The following is a 24,001-nucleotide window of genomic DNA, read 5'->3' as shown; positions in this document are numbered from 1 at the left end:
AAAAAAAGCACTGGTTTTAGGTAACAGTTGTTTTATATCTGTTTTATTGCACTATAGTATGCTGCCCCGAGTAAGTTTCTTTGCAAAGGTGGTCGCCATTCCAATTTGATAAACAAACAAGCAAGTAAAGAATAGTAATCCTTTGCAGTTAGATACATAATGATGGAAGTATGATTCATATGAGTAAACTGAAAAAGTAGCTTCTCAAATAGCTTTTCATTAAGCTGAAAATAAAAATTTTACTTGGTAAATTGGTGCTTGATAAATACTTTGACAATCCTGTGCTTTCTGGCCTTCTTCAAATATAATTATATAAATAATGTAAATGTGGTTGCTATTGGATGTCTTGCCTGTATAAATTTATTTTCTAGCAAAAAAGAAGTGAATAGCTGTTTATATTTTCTCTCGTCTGGAGATGTATTTTAACTACAAGAGCATTAAAGCATGACTTGTGTTGACTGTGACAGCTCAGATTTTAATTAAATATTTCTTGATTACAGGTATTGCTTTTACAGACTTGCCGGTAAGATCATTGTATTAAAGTATAAAATATTTGTGCCCAAAGAGCATTTTCCTTGCTTACATAACATGCATTTTTCAGTTAGTTCTATTTTTAAAAAATTATAAGAGCAAAGTTCATTTTAAAAATATCCAAATTACTTAATAAGCATTCGTTTATAATAATGGCAGAAGATTCTAAGGAATTATGATTACCGTTTGGAGTTACGTATTTCTAACTTTTGATGCTTTATTTAAAGGATTTTAAATGTAGAATTTTAAGTTTAGCAGTAGAACACATCCATTGCATATAGAAGGTCTCTGATTAGGTTTCTGGCATATTCATACATATAAAAAGAAGCACTGACAACAGGAATGGCTAGATTTTATGCACAGTAATGAAGTAAAAGTATTGCACTAGATTAATACCAATTCTGTCCTTCCCCAGTCTGAATTCCCTCAAGATGAATGGACTTCTATTTCCCAAATTCTCAGCACTAATATTGCTATTCATTATGCAAAGTCCCCACTTTTAGAGGACAGCCAGGTTGAGAAATGGTGTTATAATATCTACATCATGTTATGAGAATGTATTGATTTTAAGTTTTTTGTTCTGGTAGATTTGAAAAACATTGCCCATCATATTAACCCCCCCAAAAGATACCCCCCCCCCAAAAAGCAATACGTTATTTAAGAGTGTTTGTTTTATCAACATGTTCATTACAAAAATTGTTTTTTTTTGTTTTTATAATTTTTTTATTCTTGGAGACACAGGCCTGCTTCAGACTTTTTAAAACCTAGATCATTCAGTTCATAAGATTATTAAGTCTCTTATTGCCTATCCTGATTGGCAAGAACTCTGCAAGTTTCACTGAGTGAAATTTTTCCTCCTGAGGATTTCTTAAATAGCCTTGAAACTCAAACATTAACTACTTAATTATTTTTTCTGTTGGTGGAGCATGCAAAAAATATTAACTTAATTATGTGGTTTTAATGCTAATTTCAATTTATTTGTGTTTTGTACAATTACATTTTATATTGTAATTATCTCTTGCAGCCAAATCTATACCCCACAGTTGGACTTCAAACACCTGGAGAAGTAGTGGATGCTAATTTTGGACAACATCCATTTGTATTTGACATTGAAGATTATATGCGTGAATGGAGAACCAAAACTCAGGCTCAGATTGACAGATTCCCTATAGGAGATCGGGAAGGAGAATGGCAGACGATGATCCAAAAGTATGATTTGAAGATTATAATGAGTGTCTGTTTAAATTCCTATTCAAATTTGGGAGATTTTAAAACTGATCTATTTCGGTCCTACAAATCTTGTTCTGTATTTCTTGTACATTTGTGCAGTGAAATAAGACATGCAAATATAATTTTTATTCCTGAGAGGGTAATTTTATCTGATGTAGTTTATCTCCATGTAAAAACCATGCATTTAACTCCTTTCAATAAATGTTAACCTTTTTTTTTTTTTTTTGTATGTGGTAGGGCTGTGCAGCACTTTGGATTTGAAGGGAGTTTTTAAAATATTTTTCCAGGGATGCTGTGAGGGCAGCCATGTGAGCCTGGAAAAAAGACATTATTGTTTTAAAAAGTCTTAGACAGATGGTACATCTCACATACACACATGTGTGTACACACATGCATACATACTCCTTTCAAAACACTTTTCCCATCTTCATATCTGAAGCATTGCACAACTCTCATTATCTGATTACTGTAACTTGGTGGTGGCTGCATTGATTTCTGGTCTCAACTTGTTCTACGTAGTGCATCTAATTTAAAAGATCTATTTTATGAGAACATCTTAAATCATTTTTGTGCTTGAAAATGTTAGAATTATTGTATGCGCACTAATTTCAAGTTTAAAAGTGATCTATAAAATGCAGATGTAGTTGGCAAAATCATTTTAATTTAATTGCTGCTCTTTTAAGCTTTGCATGCTTCATACTGATATTTTCAATACAGTATGCAGCATGTACTTGGAGAGGATAATTAGCATATTCTTGATTTAGAACTAATCACTAATTCCAGCTGTACATGCCTTAATTCATACCATACCATGGAAATTAAGCAGAGAACCCTGTTTGTCAATCCTGTCATTATGGATTCTTCACAGTCATGATAGGGTATTTCATGTTATTGTGAATTGTCAGCACTGAAGTGGATTAAGAAGATACTGTTCTAGTAATTTGATGGGAGTAGAATTATTTTCTTTTAATTATTTTATGAACAGTATATTCCAGGTTTGATTCTGCTTGATTGAGGATGGAAAATTATGTATATTTTTTCAGTGAAAGCTAAATTAACACATGTCATTTACCTACTGTTGCTACTTTTCATTTTAAAGCCATTTGTAATTTAATGTTTTTGAATCACCAGTCATGTGGACACACTTGGATAAATTTGATGGATACAGAATACAGATAAACTTTCCTCTTTAATATCCAAAACTACTTTGCCCAGGACAAAGATACTTTTTGCATGCACGTTATTACATGTGTTGTGCATCACTATGTTACTGCTTCTACCACATCTCTCACCATGCTAAACGATTTCTCCATTGTGTGTAATTCCATTTTGATAGTCTTTGTTATCTTTGGCACTCTTGAATGTTCTGTTTAAAGTATTAGGTTCCAGCCAGTGGTGGGATTCAAATATGTGAACAACCGGTTCTCTGTGTGGATGCCGCTTCCGGAAGTCCATTCTGGGCCTGGGCAACAAAAAATTAGCTACCGGTTCTGTCGAATTGGTGTGAACTGGCTGAATCCTACCACTGGTTCCCACTGGTAATGAACTGAATGTACATGTGTATTTAAATATACATATGTATCCAATTTTAAATTGAGAAAAGTTAAATATATATAACTTGTAAATACATATCATTATATTCTTATTTATATCATTATATTTTATAATATATTTTATTTTTAACAGTGTATATTAGAATAAATGTAGCATTTTTATTCAGAGTAAATTTACCTAACCTACTGATAAAAAGTTTGTATTGAAGTGAATCTTCAAGGAAAAGAGATACTTGTAAATAAATTGCCTAATGGTAAAGCTGCCTCCATGCTATATTTTGTATTAACTTTCTTTTACAGAATGGTTTCATCTTACTTGGTACATCATGGATACTGTGCAACAGCAGAAGCATTTGCTAGATCTACTGACCAGACTGTACTAGAAGAATTAGCTTCCATTAAAAATAGACAAAGTAAGCTTGAATAGTGCTGTGTTGTTAAGTCTAAAAGAATTTAAATATTCAGATTTGAAAATGCTTCTTCTTAAGTGGCCTTTGGATTTCAAATATTATATTTCATTGATCATTGTTTTATATATCTGAATAATCAATAGAAACATGATAAGTTTGTTTTGCCAGAAATTGATTATGTACCAAAAAATTGATTGGCTTGTTACCTAATAAAAATAATGGTTATTTACTTAATTTCATTTTTTTACATTTATATTATGTGTTTATAAAAACAGCTGAATAAACAAACTGATAAAAAAACCCAATAATATGTAGTACACTTAGTACACTTTAGTACACTTCTAATAAAGTAATGCTTAAACAATTTATTATTAGTTAAATATCAATTTGCAGTTTAAAACAGTCTATATACATTGTTAAGATACTGATAAAAATATAGCTTATAATTGTGCTCAAAGCTACCTTGAATATTTTATATATTTTTGACACAGTGTATTAGAACTAAAGCAGATTAAAAATAAACAATTGTCTGAATCCTTTTAGTTTAATTAACTTTAGATCCTAGTCATTTGATCAAAGTTATATGTAATTCATCAATTTTAGTAAAATATGATTAGAAAGATTTGTGGCGCCCAAGGTATATATCAATAATGTTATAACAAAGAAAGAAATACAGACTCTTACCAAGACTGAAGAGAGATCCCAAAGTATTCAATTGTTGCTTAAACTGGTCCTGAAATGTACATTTTTAAACTTGTGTTTTTGTTTCTGCTAACAGGAATTCAGAAACTGGTGTTAGCAGGAAGAATGGGAGAGGCCATTGAAACAACACAGCAGTTGTATCCAAGTCTATTAGAAAGAAATCCTAATCTTTTATTTGCTTTGAAGTGAGTCTTTGTGTAAAGCAGATATTTATAAATAAATAGCTGCCTAGTCTGGGGGAATCTATATCTATCCATTTTATGGTTTTCAAGCTCCTATAGCAGTGGTGGCGAACCTATGGCACGGGTGCCAGAGGCGGCACTCAGAGCCCTCTCTGTGGGCACATGCACTGTTGCCCCAGCAGAGTTCACCAGAGTTGCGAGCACATGGCGTTTGGAAGTGACAGGGTAGGAAGTGAGCGAGCAAGCAGCGTTGGCTCCCCTGGGGATGCCCCGGAGATGATGAGGGACTGGCCCCAGCCACGTTCACCCAGTCTGCTTTGACCACTGCAGCCACACCCACCCAGTGGCCCCACCTGAGGACACCACAATGCTGATGCAGCCCTGGCACTTTGCGATAAATAAGTGGGTTTTGGGTTGCATTTGGGCACTCGGTCTCTAAACGTTTCGCCATCACTGTCCTATAGAAATAAATTACTTTACTGATCATCTGTGAATTTATGTAGTTATGTTCACTGAATGAATAATAAAATAATGGCTCCAAACTTTTCCTTATGGTTTAATCCCAAAATTAAAAATTATGAGAATTAAAAACAGGATTAAAACAATTAAAAAAAAAACTAGATTAAATTTTAAACAAAACATTTCTGATTACGTTGATTCCACAATAGATCATTCGATGAAGATAGAATCTCCTTGCACCCAGTATTTGTGAAGGGTGCCAATAACCATTCATTTATTTGAGTCTTGATTTCTGCATGTCTATTGCTCGTAGATAACGTCAATGCTGCAATTCATTGTTTCACCTGCAGAGTTGTGTCCCACCATTTTTAGACTTTTTTGTTGTCAAATTTTTTTTTTAAAAATCCCTATCAGTGAAAAGGTAAGCCTAGAATCTCCTTGTAACAGCCACTCACCCAACAAGCAAAACTGATTTGATTGAATGGAACTTATTTTTGGATATGTATGTTGTTATCGCTTAATTCTCTAATGTACAGACTTCTATGAGAGAGGAAGAAGACTTCTTCCTTTATTATTTCATTATTTTAATACATCAATTTAGGCACGTCTAATTAGATGCATAATTGGCTACTATTTGTATAAAGTAGCAGTTAGCCCCCGCTAACAGTATAAGCTTGTTTTTTAAAATTATTGTTTAATTTTCGTAAATAACTTCTCTTCGTGTTTTCCAGGGTACGTCAGTTTATAGAAATGGTCAATGGTACAGACAGTGAAGTACGATGTCTAGGAGGTCACAGTCCAAAATCTCAAGATAGCTATCCTGTTAGTCCACGATCATTTAGTAGTCCTAGTATGAGCCCCAGCCATGGAATGAATATCCATAGTCTATCAACGGGCAAAGGAAGTAGCACGCACTGTTCTGGTGAGTTTGACGGGAGGAAGAGGACGACATGCCACTTCCTTATCTTCAGAGTTTAGGCTCATTTGCCATTTAGCATATGGAATAGTTTGTGTTGTGCATCCTGGCCTGGATTGTTGAATAGGAGAAACTGACCCTTTTTTGGCCAGTATCTACTTCATGGGTTACCAGCTGTTTTGTAATACTTTGTCCCCGCTGCAGGTTGCACTTTTATCAACTGTTTCCATAATATGACCTAATTTAGAGGAGTTCTTTCTTTGTGTGACATCATTTGTTTTCAACAATATTTAATAAAAATTGATAATCCACAAATTTGAAAAAAAAAATCAGAAATGGGGCAGGAGGAGAAAGAGAAAGAAGACATACTCAACAAACTGCTATAGCCGCTACTGTTGCCTTCTTTGTGAGAATAAAGATCACTTGGAAGCTCTTGTCATGACATGTGTACCTAGTAGTCAGAAGGGAAGTTTCTTCTGTACTCCTGACACCATGTTTGTCCACACAGGCTATTTATGGTACTGCATTCTGGGAGAGAACTATCCTCTGAGCAGGATTGGTTGCTAAGTATTTTGAGGCAAGAATCAGGATTTATTTTAAATTAGCTTAACTTTTATATTGATGCATAAGATGTATACTTATGTGATTATAGTATAGGTTTGTCCATGTAGCTTATATTAGTTAATGTGTGCAAGCTACGTGAGTTACATATATTATAATCAAGTAAGAAAACACATTCTATTAATTCAAATCATTATTTGATTCCTTCACCTTTTTTTTTTAGGTTTTGAAAATAGTTGCAGTAATGGAGTGATATCAAACAAAGTTCATCAGTCATATTGTCACAGTAAACATCAGTCTACCAGTTTAAATGTACCAGAACTCAATAATATAAATGTAACAAGATCACAACAGATCAACAACTATTCCAGGTACATAAATGTAATTCTGTCTAGTTCTATTTTTTTTCACTTACCTGTTGTGGTTTTTTCCTGCTCTCCTTTATTGTACTGTATTCCACTCTTCCCTTGTTCTTCTCACCCTCATTCCAGTATTCCTCTATCACTCTGGTGAGAGAGAAGTGGGCTGCCACTGAGAAATGGATTGATAGTAGCTTGGTATCAATTCTCATGTGTGTATGTCAAGGACAACATATGACGATGTTAATAGGTAAAAATATTATGAAAAGAACTCCAATCCCCATCATGCATGGGTAGGCTGCCTGCCTGTCAACTTCCCGATTGCAAAGGAGAGCAGCAAGAAAGCCCATGGCTTGATTTGATCTCCCTAAAATTTAGAGCTAGGCCTATTTTGTATATTTAACAACAACAACAATAATAATAGAGTTGGAAGGGACCTTGGAGGTCATCTAGTCCAACCCCCTGCTCAGCCAGGAAACCCTATACCATTTCAGACAAATGGCTGTCCGGTCTCTTCTTAAAAACTTCCAGTGTTGGAGCATTCACAGTTTCTGGAGGCAGGTTGTTCCACTGGTTAATTGTTTTAATGGTCAGGAAGTTTCTCCTTAGTTCTAGGTTGCTTCTCTCCTTGGTTAGTTTCCATCTGTTGTTTCTTGTCCTGCCTTTGGTCATCATTATTAGGACTTTATTGGAATGCATTTAACATCATGTTGAGCTGTAAGAGAGTCTGATTTTTCCATATTGACTCTCTTATCTTGGCACAGGGTAAGAAAAGGGCCCTCTTACCCTAGCATAGGCTCTGTTAGGGTGGTGAAAGAGTCAAGAACTGCAGGATGCTGGGAACTATAGCTCAGCAAAACATGGAGGCAGCGGATTCCCCATCCATGGGTTACACTATCTGCCTAAAACAGAAGTTAATTGTATTGTGGACATATAGTAAAATAATGGTGGTACGTTGCTACATCTAGGTTGTAGATTACAGTGTGACTATTTATAAATGAGATCTAATTCTAAAAATGATCCATTACTTTGTTCACAGCAATGATGTAGACATGGAAACAGATCATTACTCTAATGGAGTTGCAGAGACATCATCTAATGGTTTCTTAAATGGCAGTTCTAAACATGATCATGAAATGGAAGAATGTGACACAGAAATGGGTCTGCAATTTTTTTTTACTTATCTACCTTTGCAAGGATTGTTTTTTTATTACTGTTATTTGAAAAGATTTCCAAATGATAAAGACATTTAATTCTTGTGTCAGTTTATATATTTAACATTGTCATGAAAATATTCTATGCAAAGTATACCTCATAGATACAGCATGGTGTCCCCCAGATATGTGTTTTGTCCAAGTTCATAAAGATGAGAGTAGGTCTAAAATACCTGGAGGGTACAAACCACCTTTCCCTGAATACATCATAAATATTAAGTATCTCAAATTTTTGAATTAGAATTATTTTTGTTGGATACCTTACCTGTGTCAGTTCCAGTTATGCCACATAATATTGATGGGATCAAACTATTAAAATGAGGATAAGCTCCATTTGTGTTGTATTTGATTAGGCAAGGGCTCAAAATGGAGGCTGTGCTTAGTAATTTGATGCTACTCGATATGCTTCTTCATGCCATCATTTGATTATTCCGTGTTGAATAGCATGCCTTGGCATCTGCCACATAATTTTCTTGGCAAATGGCTGATGTGAGATTAAATAAAACACAGACTGAACGATGCTACAGTACACCCTCTACAAATGTTTTAGAAAATGGACTATTACAGTCCACAGAACAGGATAATGTGCAGGTAGGATTTTAGTAGTTTTGGTGACTGCCTAAATTCTTTGTATGCTTTATCTTACTATTTAATATACAAAACAGCCTAATCTGTAGAAATATCAGAAAATAATTCTGTGACTAATCAGTTAAATTTTCAGAGGTCAAGAGTTGGGATATAGTACAAAGCTGTAACAGAAACAGACATTTAGGTATTCAGAGACTATACTGTAGAGCAACATTTGCAACCTACAAAAAGGTCATGTGCACTTCTCATACAAGGACTGAAATGAGCCTAATAAAAGGCTTAAAATTGTGGGGTTTTTTGTCTGAAGGGTTTTCAAAATTGCCCTGATTCTCTTTATTTTTATAAAGGGATAGAATTAATATCATAAGCTTTTGTTTGGGTTCAAGGAAGCTATTTTATTCCTTAACCTCTTCTCCTCTCCCCAAACCACAAAAATAATTTCAGGGATGTATATTCCAGAGAAGCGGAGGATCTTCAGATTGCCACAGCTTTTGGCTTTAGTCTCAGCTTCGCAGAACTTTTTTTTTCAAAGTATTGGTTAGTTTTGTATTCCTTGGTGATTTCAGAAAAGCAGTAAAAACTTTTTTCCCTGGGCACTTGTGCCCTTGAAATTTTTGCAGTTGGTATATCATGCAAGTTTCCTGTGAAGGTGGTGTAACATAGCGGTGAAGGTCTTGGACTTGGACTAGGGCAGGGGTAGGCAACCTCGGCTCTTTTATGATTCATGGACTTCAACTTCCATAGCTGACTCAGGAATTCTGGCAGTTGAAGTCCATGAATCATAAAAGAGCCGAGGTTGCCTACCCCTGGACTAGGGAGACACAGACAAATCCCTAGCTGAAGCTCAAACTCTCTGAATGTTTTTAGACCTGTCACCCAGACTAATTTACATTGTGGGGATACAGTTAGTGGGGACTTTTCATGTAACTCTTTAACTGTCTTGAGATGGCTGGCTAGTTAGAGAGAGAGGAGAAAAAAACAAGAAGAATCATTGTTATCATAATTTATAGCAATCATATGAATAATTATAAGCTACCTATATAAATACTGATTTAAATTATAACATGTCCCATACCTGCATTGTTTCATCATTATCTAATTACTACCTTGTTATTCTTAGAGGTGGATTCCAGTCAGTTAAGACGCCAACTATGTGGTGGTAGCCAAGCAGCTATTGAAAGAATGATTCACTTTGGCAGAGAATTACAAGCTATGAGCGAACAGCTAAGAAGGGAGTGTGGCAAAAACTCAGCCAACAAGAAAATGCTCAAAGTAAGTCATGTCACTTTTGTAGAGAAATTGCTAATAATATGGTAGGTTTAGATTTTACTCCATTTATACAATGTAAGGGGATGTATAATAGAGGGAAATTGTTGTTTGCTTGCAGAGACATTTCATTAGCCAATTAGGTAACATCATCAATACGAGTAAGTATGGGGTTTGCTCCCTACTTATATATAGTAACTTTTCCTTCCAGTTTTGATGGGGATGTGGCTTTCTTCTCAGTAGTTCCTAGATTAGGACACTATATTTTGCTTGATTGCTTGACTGGTGTGTATCCCTGTTTATCTGGGTCTTTGGCTGCTAGAGAGGATGTGTTCTGGTCTTTTTGTTTCTTCCTTAGCTTTTTTATTGTCTCTCTTCAATCCTAGACCAAACCAAATCCAGAAATGTTAGGGATATCTGGAAGCTTGGCATTCAGACAAATCAGCCATCAGTAGACCCATAGAAATAAACCACGTTTACATGCTATTCAAAAGACACAATAAAAAACACTAGGAAGGAAACAAAAAGACCAGAACATATCCTCTCCAGCAGCTAACATTCAGATAAAGAAGGATTAATTAAGGGAAACAATCAAGCAGAAATCAAGGAATTACCAAGGAGAAAACTACCCCCCCTCCCCCCCACACACACTAAAACTGGCAAGGCAAGCTATATAAACAGAGAGCAAACCCCATACTTACTCATACTGATGATTCTACTTTCTTGGGTAATGAAATGTCTACAATTAAACAACCAAGCTCAAAGAGCGCAAAATCTCCACAGTTCAACACTGAGCTAAGTTAATTCTCTTCTCTTGGTACTTAAAATGTAGATAGCATGAGATTATGCTGGCTTTTCCTTTTGTGTAAGTGATGGGAAGACTGAATTGTACTGAAGGGAATGCAGTTGTCCTATTAGGATCGGTTGCAGGATATTAAATATTTGCCTTCTTTTTATTCTTAACTAGCACCAGTCTTTATTGAGGTTTAATACTAGAAACTATTATTATTACACAGAAGTGACATCTGTTGGGGATAATAAAGGGAATGGGTATAAATAGTTCAAATGTACATTTTGGGAAATATTATGATGCATCCAGTGAGGGATTTAAATTTGATCTGAGTAAGGTAAAAAGTAATACTGAAAATAGTCTTAATTTATTTCAGTAGGAAGAACAACGTAAATGTCATGACACAGTTCATACAATCATAGACAGAAGGGCTCATTTAAGTCACGAAGTCTATTCTCCTGCTTTATGCAGTAATCTAAGTTGAAGCTTCCAGAATAAATGGCTATCCCGCCACTAATTTCTAAGATTTGTTTTCTCAACAGGATGCGTTCAGTTTACTTGCATATTCTGATCCGTGGAATAGTCCAGTTGGAAATCAGTTGGATCCTATTCAGAGAGAGCCTGTATGTTCAGTTCTCAACAGTGCAATACTAGGTAAGTCTGTTAGTTTCCTTCTTCATACAAACTTGTTAAGGTACATTAAACACAGAGAAAACACAATTACTTGATTATTGAAGGAAATTCTGGAATTTCTGATACTTTTTTAGAGGAATGGCTATAAAAAAATAAATGTACCATACGCCATTGAGACTGCCATTTATTATCAAACCCATGATGTATCATCTACAAATAAGCAGAGGCTTGTAAGCAGCCAGAATAGGAGAGCCATTTCACTCTCTCCCCTACTCTACCCCACCCTTTTTCACTCCTCTAGTCATAGGGAAATATGAAATATAATGGCATTTCAGCTACTGATTTAGAAACTAAGGATTGCTGTATTACACCCAAAATAATTGGTATCATTCCATAAGCAGTCTTGGAATTCAGGTACTGTGTCACCCAGGCTGAGCACCTTTGCATTTACTAGTTGAGAGGATACAAATGGGCATACTCTTTCACGAACATCAGAACTTTCTATCAAGAGTTTATTAATATTCACTAAATATTGGAGGCATTAACATTTTATGATTTGAGATGGTCTGCATAGTGAACTACTATTTAGTTTGGAATTAACATTCCATTCAGTAATTTTGAAAATAAGTTATTTGAGTTAGGTAGAAATATTAGTGTAATAATTTTTTGAGAAGTAAAACAAGTTAAAATAGTGCATTGTTGAATTTTTTCAGAGACACACAATCTACCAAAGCAACCTCCTCTTGCTCTCGCAATGGGACAGGCTTCACAGTGTCTAGGTCTGATGGCCCGATCAGGAATTGGATCCTGTGCATTTGCCACAGTGGAAGATTATCTACACTAGCTATGCATATGAAGATGTCCAAGGTGTATAATGTGGCATATATTCAACACGAAAGTAGACCAACTCTGCCAATTGGAGTTTGGATTTTTTTAATTATGTACTAAGGACAGGTCTGTTGCTTTACATTGCTTCCTAGTTTACAGCATGATGCAAATGGTTTTCTAAATTACTGTTAGGAGATATTTTCCATCTTTAACCAGAGTTAAATACCATCAGTAACATCAGATTGAAAAACCTTTGAATTGTTACAAACAAACCAAAAAGTTCTGCCTTCCTGGAGGGCAGAGCAAAATAGATAATGTTGTGGATGTGTTAGTACGTGGGTGATGTAAACTTCAAGCAGGATAATTTGCCAACTTTCACCCTCATTACATAGATCAATCAATGTAATTTGCAAACTGCATATGTACCTGACAGTTTGGCTGTATAGTATTGATGGGAAGAAATATTTTTAATGTGTACTGTAAAACTTGAAATACTCAGGAGCTGAGTGAATATGTTTGTTGCTACTTACAATCTCAACCTGTTTCCTAGTGGTTTTTGTTTTAACATGGTCGTTTCAGCTCTGTTTCCTGTTTAACTACAAACAACTTATGTTGTAGACTCACCCGTTAACTGTTGTATTATAACAGTATTACATGTCAACACAGTGTGGTTATGGCCTATTTATATAAAAACCAAATATTTAGTCAATTTCAGTCTTAATTTAATCTTTGTACACCCTGCATTTTAAAAAGTGCTTACATGAGTACTCTATTGCAATAAAATGTAGTGATACCATAATTAATCAGCCATTAAATATTTACATATGGTAGGATTGCTACCTTATTTTTCTGCTTCCGTTGTATTTTGGATTCAAGTAGATAAAATTTAAATATTTAAATTTAAATATTTAAATACTCTGGTTTCTCTTCAGATCATATAAATCTTTCACCTTTTAAATATGATTGCTATGTCAAGTGACTATCCTGGACTAAAATTGTTATGACCTAAGGCTGATGAAACAAAATTAATTGCCCTGAATTATTGCAGTTTTTTTGCTTTTTATAAGTATACATAGCTGATATAAAAGCAGAAATAGTTGTGTAAGTGGTTAGCAGAATGTTTACTTATACCAAGTGTCAACAAGTGAAGGCAATGGATACCCAAAATGTGATTCTCATAGGTCCTGCCCTATACTTGTCCTATATTTTATGCAACGGGGTCTACATATGAGCTAATATTTGTTTCATATTTGACATTAATGGCAGCAACATTAGGACATTTACAAGATGTGACATTATCCTATAATAGGAAAGAATCAAAATGCATGCATTTGCTTCATTATTTTTGTCTGAAGAGAATGAAAATAGCAGGGATAGCAGTTCCTTCAGATATTAAGCCAGGAAAGCTTTATGCTTTCACCAGGATAGATCTTGAAATAATCAACCTGTTCCTCTTAATGCAGTGGCAAGGAAATGTTCCTGAATTATCAAGTAAAGAACTTACATTGGGCAAAAATGGTCCAACTTCATAAAAAACTGTTGATGCTTTTGTTTGGTAAGCCTTTTGGTCTCACTGTACCATGCTCTTAAATTATTTGCTTTTCTGACTTGACAGATTTCTTGGCTCATAGGCAACATTAGCGCCTCCTGACAATTTTGGATTATGCCCCACTTGAGCACGATTGTTTTACCTATATTATGCTCTATTTTGTAAAGAAGGTATATCATTTGCAGCAATTTATCAGCATACTAGCTCAGGTCTATTCATAGAATGAAAAGAATAGTGTAAATCTTGTATGTCTCCAAGCAAATTAAAAAAAAAAAAATCTAATGAAAAGTGCAACATTGGTAGCAGGGCAGTACTTTCCCAAGGCTGTGATAGGCAGAATTTGCAAGGTGAAGATTGGCTAGCTATCATTATCAGCATCACAGCCCATTTTGTTACTCAGCCTACCCCTTCGTTACAGCTATAGATGTAAAGCTACAGAGTTTCAGCTTCTGCAAAGTCAATCCATTGAGTCTCCAAATTTGAAGGGGTGATGTGATCAGCTCTGAATACAATAATCACTAGATTTAATACATGTTAGCTTCCTAATTATGTATCTTTGAACTTTGAAAAGTTGGATAGGAAGAGTATGGACACTTGTTGAAGACTCTTGAGACTACTGTGGACAGCCAAAAAATAAATCACATACTGTAAATCAACCCAGAGTTCTAACTTGAGCTGCCAATGAACAGACTCTAGTGATCCTACTCTGGGCATAAGACAGCACTCTGGACAAGGAACTATTAGAAAAGTGGATGAAAAAGGATGGATCCAGACACAGTGCAATTAATATACCACTGCTGAGAGATCTGAAGCATCAGGTTAGGGACAGATAAAATCTATATGGTTGCTAAGAGTCAGCAATGACTTGACATATAATACCAGCAGTTATCCCAATTCCCTTGGAGGAATAGGGACAACAGAATTTGAGTAAAAAGCCACATTAATATAATCCAGTGATATCAGGGAATAATACTGAGCTCTTAGTGGAGCCACCTTCCATTACCTAATTCTAACCAGGATTCAGATCGATTCGTACATCTGGGCTACAAGAACTATGGGATTACCGTATCAAGAGACAAAGGGCAAAGAAAAAAGGGCTTGCCCAATTACTGAACATCTTAAGAATAGTGGTCTGCTTAGCTCAATTTCTACAGTTACTTCTGATCAGTATAAAATTCATTCAGATGAAGGACATCAGGTTACAAGTTTTAATTTTTTTTTTATTGGAAAGGAACCAAACATGAAATAAATTTCCTGTCAACCTGATTTTTGCTCTGGCATAGCATTCTATAAATCCTTTGGACCTGCTTTGCTGTTGGTGTTGACTCTTAAAGAAATTCAGGACTGGATTATAACTATACCATTGCCTATTGTAAGTATTCTCTGCTGACTTCTTGCATTGGACCATTTGGCTATGCCTCTCATCTTAATAGGTGAGCTATAGGGACAGGCTGTTAATGAATTAGGAATTCCTACTGACTCACATCTTGCTTGTGGTTCCCATAGGCCAGTGTTTCCCAAACTTGACAATTTTAAGGCATGTGGACTTCAACTCCCAGAATTCCACAGCCAGCGTTGAAGTCCTCATGCCTTAAAATTGTCAAGTTTGGGAAACACTGCCATAGGCACACAGACAGCCTACTTGTTGGATCATTTACTAATTCCATGGGAATTATTTTCCGGAAAACTAAATTCAATGTTTTGGGTAATATTTCCCATATTTGCAAACCTATATACAAATTATTTCAAGATATATCTTCTTTTTACAACTAGAGTGTACTTCCAAAAAGATATCCTGGGTACATTAGTAAGTCAATTTACGGATGTAGGAGAGGCAATGTTAAAAGATGCTTGCGCAAAAAGAGTATCAAAAATATTTAAGAAAATGATCTCTCATTCAATCAAAAATGTAGCTTGAGTTAAAAAGACCCAGATAAAATTACTTTTAGTTGGAACATACCATTGCAAGATCCTAATTTAGGTTATCCTTTTTAATTCTCTTTAAATGAAGACAGAAATCATAAAAATGTTAATATATAAAACAATAGCAAGGACATTATATAATTCAAATACAAGACATTTTGCAGTGATATTGTACATAAGCAACAGCAAAATATTTCAGGGAATTATTTTTGAAGATACCCAATGTTTTGTAAACCGAGTAGCTTTTTCTTTTTTTACTTTACCTAGGAACAAGAAAACAAACAGTTGAAAACAGAATTCAGTAGTAGTAAAATTGTTGCTGTAGGTTCCATAAAAGCTTGGATTCACTGATTGAGCTGTCCCATTTAAGAAAATATTTTCCATTCACTCTCAACAATCGATAAAAAAACCAACTAAAACTATACATCTACAGCATTGAACAATTTGCTTGGGATTGCCATTATGCTCATTTTATGGAAATCAAGCAGAAAGGGAAAAAAAGTCTTCCTTCCATATCTAGAATTTGAGATTGTTTTCTGTACCTTTCTGTAACGTCATGGATTTGGTAGCCCACAGAGACAAGGTACTTTGCCTCTTTTATTCCTCACCTGGTATCTAGTCGATGAATCGGACAACTACTAATATCAGAACTCACTCTCCAATTTTATCGAAATAAATAAAAAAATGTGTATTGTTCCTAGGAAGCCTTTACAGGATTTGCAAACTAAAAAAGTTTTCATTCAGGTCTTTGACCCTTCACAAATTTACATGGCCTTATATATAAATTACAATTCTCAAATAAACACATCTATTTAAACTTCCTGGAAAAAATACTGAAGCAGTTTGATATCTGCTACCTTCTGCATTTTTTCCCTTTCACTTTCCATGGGAGCCTACAATCCTGGAATCTCCTGATGGTCTCGACTCCAACTATTACCAGGTCGGACCCCGTTTGCTTTTTAAAATGAACTAAAATGGACTATATGTGCTGTCACGTGTGCCTGTTCCAAGACCACAAGTGCTTTGAATGGTAAGGCATCTTGAATATGCTCAGAAGTAAACAGCTCTTATCTTAAATTACATGGACAGCTTTATCATTCAATTTCAACATTCAGGCTTCTTAATCATATTCCAGGGGTATAAATGTCATGTTACAAACATCTTTAGCTACTTGTGCTTATGTTATACTTGACTGTATTTTTGTTTTCGTATGTGGGAGTATGTAGAAAATTACCATTTTGATAGAAGTCCTTCAAAATGACTAGAGCAGTTATTTTGGACCAGATTTTCACTTTTAGTATATGTTCTTCAGTTAAAAGAAAAAGGGGCATACAATGCAAAACCTGAGATTAAAATATTGAAGTCAATAAAAGCACTTTTAAATTGTTGCTGTAAGACAAATAAAGGAATATCATCTTACCCCAAGATTTATTCACAAACTGGATTGCAGCTTTTTTAACTGTTTTTTTCTTGCTTTCAACAGAAAAATATTGATTTGCTGGAATAACAAGAGGGATTTAACTAAATTATAATTGTCACACAATCGGTATATTTTGTAAGTTCATTATGCAAAACTCCTTTACCAGTAGTTCGATTGCAGCTTGCTCCATAAAGCTGTCTTTGTATAAAGTCTTTGGCTTCCTGTTGCTGTTGACTGATTAGCTCCTGGTCTTTTAACCGTACAGCCATATAATTTGGGGGGCACCTAATGATAAAGAAACAGTTAATATATTTAATGCCTTGGTTTTCTACTTCATTTTACAGAAGCAAAACCACATTCCCTGTTTTTTTGCCATATTGACCAAATAAAGCAATAACATGCAAACAAAGTAACATCTAAATATATTTCAATTATTTATGTATTTACATACTCCCTCACTCTCATGACTCTGGGCAGGACTGTTCCAACTCCCAAGACTTTGGGCAGGTTTACAATAAACTAAGAATAGTAGGTACCGGTAGGTAGATATGGCTCATTTAGGTTCAGATTAAGCAGTTTAATTTGAAGAATTGCTAGTTGCAGCATGAAGTAAAACTAAACTCAAGCTTATCAAGAGTTTTGCTATTTCTGATATTTAGTTTACATACAGTGGTGCCACTTACACAGTTTGCCCTTTGTCTGCAACTGGTACCTCAGTTGCAATGGTGCATCTGAGGCCAATGATTTCCATGATATTGACACTTTCAGGTTTACACTATTGCAAAAAAAACTGCTTCAAATAAAATGAATGTGAAATGGCAAATATGCTTATTACAACATTTAAGAATTACTCTAGATTATTACAAAGCCCCACCATCCATAATATAGGCTTCTTTGCCATGCACCACATCAATTCTACAGCTATAGGAACCTTTTGAAGCTAAAACAAAATATTTCTAAAGGTTAATGTAAGAGTGACTTCCATTTTAACTAACAGTGGCCTCTCTTCTTAAAGTAATTTATTTTGGAACATTATGAAAGTAGAGGACATCTCAACGATTTGAACAAATGTATCTACAACTGCCTAAATGAGAATGTTGCTTTTATTTGAGAATAAATTTCATATATTCTAACCACATGGAGGAACAATAAGGAAATCAGATTTTGCAAAGATGTGAGCTTTTCTTGAAATTACTTAATAACTAAGTCCATTATACTAAATAAGAACAACCAAGGCTTGCTAAACCTGGGGTCCTCTTAAGTACAGAATTCTATATCTAGAATTATCCTCATGCTGGTCAAGAAATTCAGAGACTTGGTCTATACATCCAGAGGGCATCCAAAATTGGGAAGGCTAATCTAAGCCATACCTTGCTACCAAACTTTCTTCTTTTGAGTCTTTTTCTGAATCTTCTTGATTTTCAACTTCATCTTCAACATTCTGATCTATAAATCAATATATGTGCTGAATTTAAAAGCCATATGAAAGTAATATATTTCAACAAATTTTAAATCAAGATTCTAGAAACTCTTGCTTAACTTTTTCCTCTGACTTCTACAAGGATAAAGCCAGAGTCCTTCACTTGTACTTGTTCACGGAGATAACTCTGCTAACCTAGATTTACATGATGTCCCACAGCAAATTGTTCTTAACAATCAACTTGGTTTTTATCTGAATAGAATGGGATTACACAAATGTCAAATTAAAAAAAAAAGTGCATAGAAGTATTTACAGATCAATATTAAGGAACAGTAATATTTTTGTATGTAGAGTACTGTCTTATTGACTAAAAGCTTTCACATCATTATTCTAACCTTTTAGAAACATCTGTATGGGCATCAGAGACAAGGTATTTTATGTGTTCATCTATTTCATGTATTAAATATTACTTTATATTTTTTCAAATCACTCTGCTCAGCTTCTCTATTTGACACTTAGCCTGTTGTATTAGATGGAATATGGATCTCAAGACACATTTTATACTATATTCACAATATGATAAAGAACACAGTAGAGATAACAAAAAGTAGACTTTTATACATACCTTGCTCATCAGATGTCTGATTTGTGCTAAAGGAAGAAAAGTTGCATAACTATTAGGAAGAGATTTCATAATCTATGAATAAAACGTCATTTACATGCAAACTATCAATACTGAGCTAACTAAAACATGAATTTCATATGACAGATTGTAAATTCCTCACACTCTTTCTTTTCAGAAATTGACAGAAATTTTTGAACTGGAGGAAATAATTTCTTTCAGGTAGGTATAAAAATAGTCAAGTACTTGACTCATTAACAGAAAAAGATTTCAAGCTGTTTCTTACATCATAAGTTACTTTTAGTTTCACAAATGCCTTACATGGGTGGCCTTGACTTACGACCACAATGGAGCCCAAAATTTCTGTTGCTAAGCAAAAAAGTGAGTCTTGTCCCATTTTACAACTTTTCTTGCCACAGTTGTTAAGTGAATCTCTGCAGTTGTTTAGTAACACAGTTGTTATGTGAATCTGGCTTCACTTTGCTTGTCAAAAGATCACAAAGGTGATCACATGACCCCAGGTTACTGCAACCATCATAAATAGGAAATAGTTGCCACTGTCCAAATTTTGATCATGTGACCATAGGAATGCTGCAACAGTTGTAAGTGTGAAAAATAGTTATAACTCACTTTTTTCAGTGCCGTTATAAGTTTGAACAATCACTAAATTGAATGATTGTAAGTCAAGGCCTACCTGTAATACAATTTGATAAACACATAGTACTGTCATTTATGGAAAATCAAGCCTGAGAGAAATGATGGAATTAACTATTTCTCAGGATTATAGACAAAGATAAAATGCAGCTCAAAACCTAGAATAGTCACATGTAGCCCAGAACATATTTGTCTACCTTTTGGGTGTGGATGCTAATTCCTCCAAGATGTTTTCAGGAAGCAACTTTCTTTTCTGAGAAGATAAAATTTTTCTAGTTAATACTATTTCTAGACATTAACTTAGTCCTATATAATAATTTTTGTTAATTATAAACTGTAGATCTAGTTAATTTAAGGCAACAAATCTTATGAAAACATAACTACATTATAACAATAATGTAATAATTAAATCAAGCACATATTGAAATGGTACCGAAACATAGTACCCTCCAGATATTTCCCACCTATAACTCCCAAAATCCTTGATCACTTGTGATGCAAGCCGAAAATCTGTGTGTAATAAGTTGCTTGTTATTGTCTCAGAATCACCTACTTTCAGATTGTAATAATATCACCAAGGGGTTTACTTTTGCAAACTGCCACATATCCTGATAGTATAAAGTGTTTTCATGGTGAGAAATAAATCCCTAAGAATAGTTCACTTCTGTATGATTTATTGCATTCAGCGCACATTTACTTATCATTTTCATTGCTTAAAAGGGCTTTGCCCAGTCTGGTTCTCTTTGGACACTCTGAACAAAACTCATATCATCCTCAATCAAGTCCAGTTCATTTGGAGGACGCATTAAGAAAGGCCACTTTAAAATGGTAACTGGAACTTGGAAGTACAATAGCAACACTTACATAGCTTTTCATTAAGACAAATCCTTGTTCAATAATTTCAACAAAATCAGAAGACTGTATATGTAGTCAAACTTACAGTGAAACATGATATAAATTGTAATGAAATTTATTCCTAGGTAGGATGTAAACACGTCTGAACCTTTTTATGTTTAACAAAGCATGATAAGTATAATTAGCATTTCAAGCAATCTAAAGAATTATGAACATGAGATGCAAAATTACCTTTTGTTCCTTAAATAGTTCTTCTCTGTGTCGTCTCTTTTCTTTCAGTAAGGCCTTTTCTCTAAGAAAGCAAAATAAGACATGAATTAAAAAATATGCATTTTCTCCATAATTAAAGCTGAATGCTTTCACAAAGTGTTGCCTATGTACAAGGTGATGTAATTAAGGGAGGTTTTTCTTTTTTAAAAAAATGGCTACTGGGATGTGTCATAATGGTTACAATCTTTATTCTTGCAATGTGCATGATCACCCAGAACACTAACAGAGTAACAGAGTTGGAAGGGATCTTGGAGGTCTTCAAGTCCAACCCCCGGCTCAAGCAGGAGACCCTAAACCATTTCGGACAAGTGGTTGTCCAATCTCTTTTTAGAAAGAATCAGTGATGGAGCACCTACAACTTCTGGAGGCCAGCCATTCCTCTGATTAATTGTTCTCACTGTCAGGAAACTTCTCCATAGTTCTAAGTTTCTATGGAGATTCTCAATCAACCAGGTCATAGTTGTCCCAAAAATGCTTTTTCACAAAGCAAGTGGACTTTCTTGTTTTTCTTTGAAGATATTTCACTTCTCATCCAACAAAATTCTTCAGCTCTGATTGGATGGTGGGGAATGGAAGGATTTTTATTTCTTGCAGACAGCTGGTCATTTGCATTCTTTTAGAGAGTCATTGAGGTCACCTGAGGTTTATCTGTGTCATCAGGGTCACCTGAGTTCTAGGTTGGGTCTCTCTTTTTATAAGTTTCCATCCTGTCCCGCCCTCAAGTGCTCTGGGTACCAGAGGCAGCTTTACAATTGCTTACATAAATAATGAGGCCAAAGACAATGGTGAGTGGAGTTAGGGAAGGGAAATTCCTACAGAAAGCCTGGCCAGAAAAATCAGCGTTGACAGTATCGGACAAAGGGCCACTCTTGAAAAATCCGGCTGCGTTGACTTTAAATGCAACCTCCCGCTGCCTCGGTTTGCTTTTGGCTTCTCTGCCTTGCTGTGCCGGGGAAGCGCTCCCAGGAGGGCGTGCAATCGGCAGGGCAGGGCGGTGAGGCCGCTCCGAAACTGCCCTCCCCACTTGCCCCTGGTGCGCCGGTTCTCGCCAGGGGTGCCGGAAGGCTTGTGTGTTACCTGCGAGCGCGCTCCCCCGCCAGCCGGCGCTCCTCCACAGCGGCCTCCCGCGCCCTCTCGAAAGTCACCTCCTCTGGGGCCTCGTCGCTTTCTTCCCCGTCGGAAAAGGCAGCGGCGGCCACAACCGCCGGTTCTCTTTCCTCCATCGCCGTAGCGCCACCAGCGTGCGCCTCCATCTTGCTAACCTAACTTCCGGTTAACTTCGAACTCTATCGCCGGAAGCAATCGGCCTACTTCCCTTCGTATTCCGAGGAAGGGAGCTGTCAAAATAGAATTTTAAAATGCCCGGAAGACAACCTCTTTTCTCCGTATTAGAGAGTTTTTAAACAAAACCATCTCGCTGGTGATTTGTGGAGACAACAGAAACAATGTACAGTGTAAAATACCTGCAACTGTGCGTTAAAACTAAAGAGTTTTTATAAGGACCACGGGAAAGAAGAACCCAAAATGTAGGTTCGGACATTTTTCTTACACCAATGGAAGCGTTTTATGCTTCTCGCTCTTCCCAAAATGAATAGCGGGTCCGGCTCGTGCCCTTTCGGTGTGTCTGTCTGTGCTTTGGATGAACGTTTTTTTTCTAAATCGCCCGCCTTCATCTTGAACGGCAAACTAAGGTAGTGATAGTTGGAGTGGTAGGAAGTGTAGTCCAAAACCCGGGCTGTTGTAATCGGACCGAAAAGTCAGACGACCGCTAGAGTTTGGCCGGCCAAATGTAACAACCTTCCCCAAACACAATGGAAAATTGCTGACTGCTTTTCCATTAGCAGATTGGAACAGCTGGACAGTTCATTAGGGTTCATTGCATCCTGGCTTCAATGTTGTATGAAAAAAATAACTTGCACAATCTACTGCCAAGCCTTTGCTCTGAGCTCTTCTCACTACCATGTTAGGAAGGCAATTGATTTCAGTATTCTCGTGGCAAATTTAACACACCGAAAGACTGCATAAAAGTTTATTTATTTTGGTCTGTGTTGCCACCTTGTATTTCCTGATAGACACAGCAGTAGACAATCACAACTGCTCTGAAACCCCCATTTCAGATCCATTTCCTCTTCTATTGTAGGAGACATAGACCAGCCTGAAAGGGTGCAAATCCCATTACAGATAATCCTTATTTAATGGATCAGAATTTTTTTCTAACCAAAGCAGTTGTTAAAACATCAAGTGACCATGCTGCTTAACAACAGTTGTGTTGCAGTGATTAAACAAGGACTAAGTAGTCATATAGGCAGGGATTTCTCACTTTTTCCATCCTGAACAAACTGTTTTTGCTTCAACTCCACCACCTGCCTATCTCCTCCCCATCTCTCTCTTTTGGCATCCTGCACAGACTGGCAAAGATGAAGACAAGACTGTATTCGGCCACCACCATCTACCTGCTGCTGCCTCCCTCTTTTCCCAGCTGACCATTATCTTCTTCACTTCCTGTTCAGTGGACTGCCATTGGCCATCCTCAAGCCCCACAGAGCAGGGGCACAGTAACAAGAATAACAGAGTTAATAGCTGGAAGGGACCTTGAAGGTCTTCTAGTCCTAAAGCAGGATATATCATTTTGGACAAATGGTTGCCCAATCTCTTCTTAAAAACCTCCAGTTTTGGAGCACTCACATGTTCTGCAGGCAAGTCTTTCCATTGATTAATTGTTCTGTCAGGAAAACAAATAAAACTGTGTTTGGCCTCTTGTAGCTGCCACCTCACCACCCTGGCTCTTGGCAGGCCTGCCTGCTTCAGAAGGCTCAGCCCACTGCCTGACTACTCTTCAGTGTTTTTATTAAGACTGTCTTAGATGAAAAGAAGAGAATATTTAGCAATTTCTGGGTGAGACATTAGAATGTTTTATGGACATAAAATTTAAAATGACCTTAGTGAAAGGGCTGAAAATAACTTGACATTTCAAACATACAAAATCCTTAGGAAATTGATCAAATGCACAAACATAAGACAGAGATATCTTGCTAAGTGTAGTTGTGAAAAAACTACCAATTTACT

The 24,001-nt window shown here is 35.9% G+C and overlaps 2 protein-coding genes across 3 annotated transcripts in view; one reads left to right on the top strand and one right to left on the bottom strand.

The window, feature by feature from the left end:
* The window catches only part of RANBP9 (RAN binding protein 9), a 41,220-nt gene extending 28,168 nt beyond the window's left edge, over positions 1 to 13,052 (top strand). The window contains exons 5-14 of the mRNA XM_039322670.1: positions 501 to 523; positions 1,556 to 1,740; positions 3,615 to 3,727; positions 4,503 to 4,611; positions 5,799 to 5,989; positions 6,768 to 6,915; positions 7,943 to 8,064; positions 9,826 to 9,977; positions 11,304 to 11,415; positions 12,108 to 13,052. Of these exons, the coding sequence (XP_039178604.1) occupies positions 501 to 523; positions 1,556 to 1,740; positions 3,615 to 3,727; positions 4,503 to 4,611; positions 5,799 to 5,989; positions 6,768 to 6,915; positions 7,943 to 8,064; positions 9,826 to 9,977; positions 11,304 to 11,415; positions 12,108 to 12,238 (1,286 nt within the window). The 3' untranslated portion in view covers positions 12,239 to 13,052. The remainder of the gene's footprint in view (positions 1 to 500; positions 524 to 1,555; positions 1,741 to 3,614; positions 3,728 to 4,502; positions 4,612 to 5,798; positions 5,990 to 6,767; positions 6,916 to 7,942; positions 8,065 to 9,825; positions 9,978 to 11,303; positions 11,416 to 12,107) is intronic.
* Positions 13,053 to 14,970: 1,918 nt separating this feature from the next.
* NOL7 (nucleolar protein 7) lies at positions 14,971 to 22,222 on the bottom strand. Of its 2 annotated transcripts, XM_039322676.1 has the most exons (8): positions 22,013 to 22,222; positions 20,897 to 20,957; positions 20,008 to 20,063; positions 19,160 to 19,185; positions 18,485 to 18,560; positions 17,278 to 17,399; positions 17,115 to 17,192; positions 14,971 to 15,957 (listed from the first exon to the last, which is right to left on the bottom strand). In XM_039322676.1, exons 1-8 carry the CDS (start codon positions 22,186 to 22,188, stop codon positions 15,890 to 15,892), a joined length of 663 nt encoding a protein of 220 aa, XP_039178610.1. In that variant the 5' UTR covers positions 22,189 to 22,222; the 3' UTR covers positions 14,971 to 15,889. The 2 variants fall into 2 exon arrangements, with proteins under 2 accessions (XP_039178610.1, XP_039178609.1); XM_039322675.1 differs by having other exon boundaries at positions 14,971 to 17,192.
* Between the last annotated feature and the right edge of the window lie 1,779 nt (positions 22,223 to 24,001).

The sequence above is a fragment of the Crotalus tigris genome, unplaced genomic scaffold (genome assembly GCF_016545835.1).
Source record: "Crotalus tigris isolate CLP2741 ecotype Arizona unplaced genomic scaffold, ASM1654583v1 scf7180000024119.3904262, whole genome shotgun sequence".
Taxonomy (NCBI): domain Eukaryota; kingdom Metazoa; phylum Chordata; class Lepidosauria; order Squamata; family Viperidae; genus Crotalus; species Crotalus tigris.
This window is presented reverse-complemented; position numbering and strand designations above follow the sequence as displayed.

What these genes read in the sequence shown, in the direction of transcription:
- NOL7 (XM_039322675.1), bottom strand. Translation starts at nt 22,188, where the DNA reads ATGGAGGCGCACGCTGGTGGCGCTACGGCGATGGAGGAAAGAGAACCG. An exon ending in AACTATTTAAGGAACAAAAG is followed by an intron (nt 20,064 to 20,896) that starts GTAATTTTGCAT and finishes TTATCTTCTCAG; the next exon opens with AAAAGAAAGTTGCTTCCTGA. An exon ending in TCAGACATCTGATGAGCAAG is followed by an intron (nt 18,561 to 19,159) that starts GTATGTATAAAA and finishes ATTGATTTATAG; the next exon opens with ATCAGAATGTTGAAGATGAA.